This window comes from Onychomys torridus, chromosome 4 (genome assembly GCF_903995425.1).
Source record: "Onychomys torridus chromosome 4, mOncTor1.1, whole genome shotgun sequence".
Classification (NCBI taxonomy): domain Eukaryota; kingdom Metazoa; phylum Chordata; class Mammalia; order Rodentia; family Cricetidae; genus Onychomys; species Onychomys torridus.
In genome coordinates, this window is record NC_050446.1 from 85929168 (window position 1) to 85939987 (window position 10820).

General features: G+C 35.4%; 1 protein-coding gene across 1 annotated transcript; it reads left to right on the forward strand.

Moving 5' to 3' along the window:
• The first annotated feature begins 5643 nt into the window (after positions 1 to 5643).
• LOC118581855 (olfactory receptor 4F4) lies at positions 5644 to 8638 on the forward strand. The gene is made up of 2 exons (XM_036184271.1): positions 5644 to 5652; positions 7667 to 8638. Exons 1-2 carry the CDS (start codon positions 5644 to 5646, stop codon positions 8636 to 8638), a joined length of 981 nt encoding a protein of 326 aa, XP_036040164.1.
• The last annotated feature ends 2182 nt before the right edge of the window (positions 8639 to 10820 follow it).

Here is a 10820-nt window from a genome sequence, read left to right on the forward strand (position 1 = left end):
CCCCAAAGAAAGAAATTGAAGGTGCCAGAAAATGGAAAGCTCTCCCATGCTCATGGATAGGTAGGATTAACATAGTAAAAAATGGCAATCTTACCAAAGGCAATCTACAGATTCAATGCAATCCCCATCAAATCCGAGCGCAACTCTTCACAGGCCTGGAAAGAACAATACTCAACTTCATATGGATATAAAAGAACCCAGGATAGCCAAAAGAATCCTGTACAATAAAACAACCTCTAGAGGAATCACGATCCCCGACTTCAAGCTCTACTATAGAGCTTCAGTAATAAAAACAGCTTGGCACTGGCATAAAGACTGACATGTGGACAAATGGAACCAAACTGAAGACCCTGACATTAATCCACACACCTATGAACATACAATTTTTAACAAAGAGGCCAAAGCTATACAATGGAAAAAAAGAAAGCATCTTCAACAAATGGTGAGGGCATAATGGATGTCAACATGTAGAAGACTGCAAATAGATCCACATCTGTCACACTGCACAAAACTTAAGTGAAGTGGATCAAAAACCTCAACATAAATCCAGTTACTCTGAACCTGATAGAAGAGAAAGTAGGAAGTACTCTTGAATGCACTGGCACCAGAGATCACTTTCCAAATATAACACCAGTAGCACAGACACTGAGAGAAACAATTAATAAATGGGACCTCTTGAAACTGAGAAGCTTTTGTAAGGCAAAGGACATGGTCAATAAGACAAAACGACAACCTACAGGATGGGAAAAGATCTTCATCAACCCCACATCTGACAGAGGATTGATCTCCAGAATGTATAAAGAACTCAAGAAACTAGACATCAAAATACCTAACAGTACAATTTTTAAAAATGGGGTACCAAGCTAAACAGAATTCTCAACAGAAGAAGTGCAAATGATCAAAAGACATTTAAAGAATTGCTCAATATCCTTAATCATCAGGGAAATGCAAATTAAAATGACTCTGAGATATCATCTGGTGTGGGACAAAATAAAAACAATATTTTTATTTAAAGTAGGTTGATTATAAATGTGATCTCTTTCTAAAGAAAGAGATATAATAGGATGAAAAGGTAGTTTAAGGAACTTACTTCTAAAGAGCAACAACTTGTTTAAAATGTTTTAAATTGGTATAGATTTTAGTCTATTGATACAAACTTAAAGTTAATTTTGATATACTGTGTGTATATTTCTACTCGTGTTTAAGGTATTATGTTTGTATAGCTCATTTTAAATTATAATGGATAATTAAAAGTAGATTAATAATTAGTCATCTATAATCATACTCGTAGCCATGTTAGTTAAGTCTTCTAGATATACATAGAGATATTTCAGATAGACAGGTAATCTTCAAATACTTCAAAGACCTTCAGAATATGGCATTTAAAATATTTTTAAAATTTAGACTTTCTGGACAGTGAGACATGTCTGCTCCTGGCAACACCGATTTACTTCAGAGAGGAGGATGGGCATTGAAGACACTTCATATCTTATCTTCACCTTGGCAAAAATAGCCATTTGGGCAAGAAACTGTTCTTGCCTGGACTGCTTGATCAACTGGACATGCAGGACCCATAGAAAGGTGACCACTAAATTTTGCTTGACAAAACGGTCCTTCAGGTTCCTGCTTCACAGAGGAAACTGCCAGACATTCCACAGGACACTGAGAGAAATGACCCAGAGACTCCACCCCTGTGGGCTGAAGACATATGCCCCAACTTTACAAAAGAACATTAGGTGACTGTGCAGGCTGCCAGCTGTCTCTGTCTACCATGCAAGACTCCTGAAAGTTGCTTGCATCCTTCTCCCAGTTCTCAGGTAATATTATATCCTTCTGAGGTCTTTGATGTGGTTGAAGACTAGATAGTTATAATTTCCTCAATTACGATAAAAGATAAGTTAGATATAAAACCTTAGATTCACAAATATAAGACAGATAGGATATCTTCTCTAATATTGTAACTGTAATTCTTGCTTGATAATTGTTTTGTTATGTGTAATTTTACTATGTAAAAGTTAAAACCTTCCTTTTAAAAAAAAAAGAAAGAAAGAAAGAAAAGGGGAAGTATTGTGGGTATCACTCTGTATAAATGAAATGCTGTTTGGCCAGTGGCCAGTCAGGAAGTATAGGCGGTGGGACAAGAGAGAAGAGAATTCTGGGAGGTTCAAGGCTGGGGGAGAGACACTGCCAGCCTGTGCCATGACAAGAAAGATGTAAGGTACTGGTAAGCCACAAGCCACATGGCAAAGTATAGATTAATAGACATGGGCTAAATATAAGAGTAAGAGCTAGACAATGGTAGGCCTGAGCTAATGACCAAGCAGTTTAAATAATATAAATGTCTATGTGTTTATTTTACAAGTGGGTTGTTGGACTAACAGAGCTTGGCAGGGGCTGGAGAGAAGGTCTCCAACTACAGAAAGACATTTAAAGAATTGCTCAATATCATTAATTATCAGGGAAATGCAAATTAAAATGACTCTGAGATACCATCTTACACCCATCAGAATAGCTAATGATCAAAAACACTGAAGACTGCTTATGTTGGAGAGGTTGTGGAGCAAGGGGAACACTCCTACACTGTTGGTGGGAATGCAAACTTGTACAGCCACTTTGGAAATAAATATGGTGCTTTCTTAGAAAATTGGGAATCAACCCTCCTCAAGACCCAGCTATACCAGTCTTGAGAATATACCCAAGGAATGCTCAATCATACCACAAGGACATATGCTCAACTATGTTCATAGTAGCAGCATTGTTTGTAATAGCCAGAACCTGGAAACAACCTGGATGCACTTCAACTGAAGAATGGATAAAGAAAATGTGGTACATATAGACAATGGAGTACTACTCAGCAAAGAAAAACAATGACATCATGAGGTTTGCAGGCAAATGGACAGAACTAGAAAATATGATCCTGAATGAGGTAATTTATACTCAGAAAGACAAACATGGTATGTACTGACTTATAAGTGAATACTATTTGTAAAGCAAAGGATAACCAGACTGCAACTCACAACTCCATGGAGGCTACCTAGTAAAGAGGAGTCTAAAAAAGACACAGGGATCACTCAGTGAAAGGGAAATGGATGAGATCTACATGAGCAAACTGGGGATTAGGAGGAGTAATGGAGGAAAAGGGTCGTGGAAACAGGCTTAGGGGAGCTGGAGGTCCCAGCTGGATCAGGAACAGAGTGGGAGAACAAGGAAAGAGATACCATGATAAATGAAGGCTCCATGGGAATAGGAAGAAGCAGGTGCTAGAGAGGTCTCCAGAAATCCACAAAGATGACTCCACTGTAGATGCAATGATCGTGAGAGTGACTGAGTTTAATTACTCTCGTGATTGGATAGCAGAAAACACACCAGTTATGATAGAACTCTCATCCAGTGACTGGTGGAAGCAGATGCAAAGATCCATGGCCAAGCCCCAGGTGGAGCTCCAGGAGTCCAGTTGACAAGAGAGAGGGGGGATTATATGATCAAGAGATATCAAGTCCATGATTGGAAAAATCACATGGACAAATAGCCAAACTAATGGAAACACATGAACTGTGAACCAATAGCTGAGGAGCCCCCATGGAACTGGACCGGACCCTCTGGATAAGAGAAACAGTTGAAGAGCTTGAACTGTTTAAGAGGCCCCCAGGTAGTGTGACCTGGATTTGTCCTTGGTGCATGAGCCGGCTTTTTGGAACCTAGTGCCTATGCTGAGACAATTTGCTCAGCTTTGGTGTAGGGAGGAGGGGACTGGACCTGCCTCAACTGAATGTACCAGGCTGGGCTGACTCCCCAGGGGAGACCTTGCCTTGGAGGAGGTGGGAATAGGGGGTGGAATGAGGGAAGGGGAAAGCTGGGGGGTGGGAGGAGGGAGGACAGGGGAATCCTTGGGTGATATGTAAAATGCCTAGAAAATCTCTTATATAAAAAATAATTTAAAAATTAAAAACTGAAAAAAAACTCAGTTTTTTCTGATAGCTGCTTTCCTAAACATTAGAATTAAAAATTGAAATACTTGTAGAAACAGGAATGCAAACTCATAGATGCACCAATCCTTTTCTTTACAAAATAACTTCAGCTGGGCGGTGGTGGCACACGCCTTTAATCCCAGCACTCGGGAGGCAGAGGCAGAGGCAAATGGATCTCTGTGAGTTCGAGGCCAGCCTGGTTTACAGAGTGAGATCCAGGAAAGGCTCAAAGCTACACAGAGAAACCCTGTCTCAGAAACAAAACAAAACAAACAAACAAAATAACTTCAACAATGTTGCAGCCTTTTGGTAATAAATACACTGAGAAACAAAAAAAAATTATGTGAATCCAATGAATAAAATATATAAATACATAAATCAAAGAGAAAATAGTCTTATGTACATTAAGATTAAAATAGTAGGAAAAGAAACACTATAAAACTTGTATGTGTTCTTTCAGCTGGGTTTGCAATGTATTATGTAAATTGTCATTTTAGATGTACTTTGATGTATGCAATACTTTCGTATATTCCTCTTGTAAAACAGCACAAATTTGTTACCCTGGTAGTCTTCCTCAAATAATTTAGTGATTTACAGAAATTCATGTAAAATTTAAAGTATTTCAGAAGACTTACTTTTTGAAGTTAGATAGAATTTAGAAATCTTAGTTGTTTATCTCAGCACATTTAACTGTCTTTATGCTAACTAACACTGCAAAATAAAACAAACTGTGTGGGAGGTCAGTTCCCACCTTTTGAAGAGTTCTTATGAAAGAGGGATAAGAAAATATTAGCTAGAAAAAGAGACCTAGTTGATGAGAAGAAAGACAGAAACATGGGATAGCTTCAGGGGGGCCTGGATCACTATCCAGTGGCCTTGAAGATTTATTCAAAAGGCTTTTTATAACATGCCACAGGGAGAGGCCAAAAACAAAACAAAACAAAACAAAACAACAAAAACAAAAAAACAAAAAAACAAAACAAAAAAAAAACCCTCTCCCTGTTGCTAGATCAAAGCACACCATACAGCCAAGTGTAGATCCTGGTAAACACACCTGTGGTCCAATCATCTCCTTATGCAGCCCTGCTGGGTAAAGCAAGCTCAGATTCTCAGACTTTGAGTAAATTCTCACTAGGAAACCTCTGTGGGTCTTCACAGAACTCATAACAACTGACACTTTTAATATTAGTCAAGGAATTTTTTTATGTCCTCCACATACTAGACATCAGTGTCTTAAGCTAGGCTCTTCTTACAAAATCTAAATATTACCATTCATTGCTTGATTAATATGTCTAGATTTTAATTTCTGAATGTTAGTTTATTAATTTTTCTTTTTTGGCAATCACACTTAGATTGAGTGAGTTGGTAATATTACCTAATAATCCAAGTACTTGTAACAATGTCATTTAAGTCAGTAGTAGACCATGTTTCCTCCAATGGCCAAGGAAAACCTGTGACACTCTAAGAGTTCCTATCCCCAGTCAACCTCAGGCTGTTTCTAGATCCTCCAAGGACTTCTAGTTAACACATGATGCTTATCATTAGCCAATCAGTTTGCTCAGCAGGACAAGTCACATAAAAACCAATCTCCAACAAATGTTAATACTTTGAAAGAAAGTATAACACAGACTCTGTACTATTCTTTCTCTTAAAATTACTGTTGTCTCTCCCAGTTATGAAAGAGGTAAGTGGAATGATAAAATTGAAAATTCATCAGTACAGGCAACTGCAGGTTAGATTTTGATTAGTAGTTAAATGCTTCTCTCAGTAGAACTTCATTGTTTAGGATTCAGTTAAGTTTTTTTCTTCAGAAAACAAATGGAAAACCCTGAACGGTTGCCTTAAATGCTTACAATTATTACATGAGTTGATATTAAAAGTATGACACTTGTTAGGTGTGTTCTAGTGACAATAATTATTGCCCAATAAAACTAATTTTACTTAGTAAACATATTCCCCCTCCCTATTTATTGGTTTAATACAAATCTTCTGTCCCTCAAAAATCTAGCATTTTTTTTTCCTCTGTGTGTTTTTTGTATGTTTGGTTGGTTTGTTGTTTGATTTGTTTTTATGTAATCCCAGTGAAACCTAGTTTTGTATATTTCTCCCACATGGAAGTTGCAAAATATATTGTTAGAACTGTAGAAATTCTGATGATTATTAATTGGGTTGTACCACCTTGAAAACAGAAAAATGAAGCCCAGAATTTTTTCTTAATACATCCAGGATCAAGCAGTGGATCTGTGCTTAAGCCCAAAGCCTTGATTTGCATCCCTATGAGTACAAAGATGTTTTCTTTAAAAAGAAAGAAAGAAAGAAAAAAGTCAAGGTAAACATTGTTTATGAAATTCACAACATTTTGATGATTGAATTCAAAGTTAATGAGATAGAAGTACTTTCTCTTTAATCACACTTGGCCCTTAATTATTATAATATGAGCAGTGTATAATATGCAGAAGAACCCCTGCAGCAATGAAAATTTAATAATAAAATCATTACAACTTATAAAACTTCTTGGGTCTTTTTCAGAATCCCAAATGAATTTGGAGGAGGTTACACTGGTCAAAGGACCCTAGATTAAGACTCTATTTTATCATTCTCCTTTTAGCAACATAAATTCTGAAGGTATGTCCCATAGTGAACATCAAAATTCCTTTTTCCTGAAAAGTAACATTCTTAAATTCTTATTATCCACTATAATAGATTTTGGTTTTCTGCATATGAGAAGCCTTGAACCATCTTTATCCAAAGCGTATTTCTCATGGAAATATAACCTGGAATTTTTCCTTCTCTATCAGTGAGACCAAATGCTTCAACATTTTAAAACAAACACTCAAAGCAACTTTAATTTGCATAGTATGATTCTAAAGAATGGCTTTAACGAACTAATCACACCATAATGTATCTCACAATAGGAAACCTATCCCTGAGTACTGTCAGTGCTGGGATAATTATATTTTACTGGGTAAAGAAGACAAGAACTGAAAAAAGTTTCATAAATTATTTTATAACTAGATCTGTAAAAATAAAGTTACTAACTTTCATAGGACTTTGTAAACAGTAATTTGATTCATAGGTGGGCAGGGGTAAAGAAAGATCTGGAAGAGTATAGAAATAAACATAAATTTAAGCACAATGGGTTGTGATGAAATAAATATCCAAACAAATAACAGCATTTTCCCAAGAAATGGAAGAAATATAACTCATTATGTCCTCATATCTCCCATAAGACATTATTCATCATATCCATCTGTCTTTTATATTATGCATGTCTGCTGTGTCACAGAATCTTTTTAAATCTTGTATTTTTATCCTTTACATTTTCTACCTTTTGCTTCATTTTGGCAAATTTCTTTTTTATCCTAACCATTTTAACATTAAAAATATAAGGAGTATTCTATGCACCATAGTGTTTTGACCTTCAGAGGAAAAGAAAGTCAGTCTAGGATAAGAATGCAGATACATAGAGCAGAAAGGAGAGTAGCATTGTGTAAGGATGGAGTCTAGAAACATGGAGACATGGGAGCCTTGGCTACCTGAAGAACAGGACAAGCAAAGATGCAGCATAGTATATATTATGACTTGTGATTTTTAGTTTGGGAACTTTTGTGCAAGAGCTCATAGCAAGTTCTTAATGAGTGAGCCCAGGGTAAATTTGCATATAACAACTCTGACTTCCTTTCATTGTCTTTTCCAAGGCAAGTGCAGAAACTCTCTTCTGGAATGAATCATCAAAGGAAACAAATCATTCTGTGGTGGCTGAATTTATTTTTATTGGACTCTCCGATTCTCAAGAACTTCAGATCTTCCTGTTTGCACTCTTTTTTGTTTTCTATGTAGGAATTGTGTTTGGCAACCTCCTTATTGTCATAACAGTGACTTTTGATTCCCACCTCCACTCTCCTATGTACTTCCTGTTAGCCAACCTTTCACTAATTGATCTGTCTCTGTCATCTGTCACAGCTCCCAAGATGATTGCTGACTTTTTCAGCAAACGCAAAGTCATCTCTGTCAAAGGCTGTTTTGCACAGATATTTCTCCTTCACTTCTTTGGAGGGAGTGAGCTGGTGATCCTCATAGCCATGGCCTTTGACAGATATATAGCAATTTGTAAGCCTCTACGCTATACTACAATTATGTGTGGCAATGTATGTGTTGGCATTGTGGCTGCTGCATGGGGAACCGGCTTCCTACACTCAGTGAGTCAATTGGCCTTTGCAGTGAATTTACCCTTTTGTGGTCCCAATAAAGTTGACAGCTTTTATTGTGACCTTCCTAGAGTAATCAAACTTGCCTGTGCAGACACATACAGGTTAGACATCATGGTCGTTGCCAACAGTGGTATACTCACTGTGTGTTCTTTTGTTCTCCTAATCATCTCCTATACTATCATCCTAATGACCATCCAGCGCCGCCCTTCTGATAGATCGTCTAAGGCTCTGTCCACACTGACTGCTCACATCACAGTAGTTCTTTTGTTTTTTGGGCCCTGTATCTTTATTTATGCCTGGCCCTTTCCCATCAAGTCCTTAGATAAATTCCTTGCTGTGTTTTACTCTGTGGTCACTCCTCTCTTGAACCCCATTATATACACATTGAGGAACACAGAGATGAAAGTTGCAATGAGACGTCTGAGACAATGGAATTTAAACCTTTGGGTAAAGTCTTAGATCCTCTGTAGCTATGAGACTGAGATAATGAGAGAAGTAAGTTATTAAATTCTTCAGCAAACCTTGTGATGATTTAACATTCCACTTTTACCTCACTTAATAATTGATAAAGAAGGTTTTAATATTGCCTCAATTTATTTTATGTGATCATACCTTATTTTTTATATAGTTTCCAAATTAGTTACACTAATTCAAATTACCATTTCACTAATTTTTAGAACAATTGAAGATATCATGTTATTATCTTTGCACAACTGAGACTTTCTGAATACTTTGGGATTTGAAATAACAAAAGATATAAGCTAGACTATTTTACAAAGAAAATTTTATTTGTCTCATTTTCCATAAAAACATTCAAAAAGAATTATTACTCACCTTACTGAAACAAGGTGTTCAGTTACAAGTGTTTATATACCAACTATTGAGATTCATAAATGATATACCTACTTAGTAACCATAGCTCCTACTACTATAAAAAACCATAATCTATTAGCTCGTTATCAGGTATGTTAGGAAGACTGAACTTCCCAATATTGTTTGCCTTCAAGTTATTCAAAAACCTGTGATACAACTGGTTGTAAAGCAGTAAAAAGAATTAAGAATCTTCCAGCCTCTTACCATGTTGACACAAAGTATATCACTTATCTACATTTTTCATTTTCCATTTTAAAGTGAGAACACACAGGTTCATTTCCACTTAAGCCTTACTAAACATTAGTATGGTTACTGATTTTCCTTTTGTAATGCTTGGTTTTCACATTAGTAAAAAAGAGATCATGATATGTATTACATGCAGTTATTATGAGAAGTAATGACATAATACAGATGCATAAGACAATATAAACATGTTTATATATTCACCACTAAGTTAATATTTTGTTGAATATAATATCCATGTGAATTTTATGAATTTTGTTAATTTTTGTGAATATAATATCCATGTTAATATTGCTTTATGTTAACATATCCAAGAGTTTTCAAACTTTGGTATTTTACAACTCTCTCCAGGGACATTACACATTCTGATCTTAGCAGATGTTTATTTGGAGCATTGTATTTACAATTAAAATGTGTACATTTTATGTGCAAATATGTATAGTTGTGTGCATAGTTATGTGCACATACTCTTCCATTCTCATGAAGAATTCTAAAGGCCAGGACAAAAGTAAAGGAAACTGTAAGTTTTTTAAAAAATAACAAATGTTTCTGCCAACTCATTTACCTTTCCAGTGGTTGTCATGGAAGCAGGCTAAAGTTGAATGTCACATATTCTGTGGAACTAGCAACATAGCTGGATGATTTGTAATCTGAATGAATGAATAGAAATGGAATTTAAGATAATAAAATGTTTGAAAAAATGTCTACTTGAGTGAAACAATAGTACAAATATTCATCAAGATACTAATCACATCAAAAGACTTACCTATGACTTAATCAGTGGTAAAATAAAGGAGCTATTTATAAATTAGTGCAATAACTGGGGTAATATGGAACATGAGTTATTAAATCTAGTCTTCTTTTCAGAGAATAATTTCTAAATGAGCTCAAGACATGAATCTGTTTAAAAGTGGTTCAAATATTTTTAATTGAGTTAATATCTTTATAATTCATAAATATAATAGTTTTCTAATAACAATATATATATATATATAATTAATTTTAAAGTTAGATTAAAATACCTAAAAAAGATAAATGAGAGAATTAATTTATTTAAAGAACAGCCATTTTATATATATATATATATAAAAAACTTTCATGAACTCAACAATCTAATAGAAAATTGGATGAAGATATAATCTTACAGTTTGTGTATAAGATGAAAACCATATTTACAAGAAAAATGATTAAATTGTTTCATGCTAAAAATATATGCATGCTAAAATTATATGTTAATATTAGTCCTAGCTTATAAGATACATGGTCTCAATATTTAATAGTACAAACTAAGGATGGAGCCATAGAGAAAGAAAAATTGCTAATTATACTCTTGGTGAGAACATACAATGGAGCAACTCATGTCTATGGCCAAAAAATAACATGTGACTAATCTGTAATGTAGTTTTTTGTTTTGTTTTGTTATTTTGGTTTTTTGAGACAGGGTTTCTCTGTAGCTTTGGAGGCTATCCTGGCACTTGCTTTGTAGAACAGGCTGGCCTCAAACTCACAGAGATCCACCTGCCTC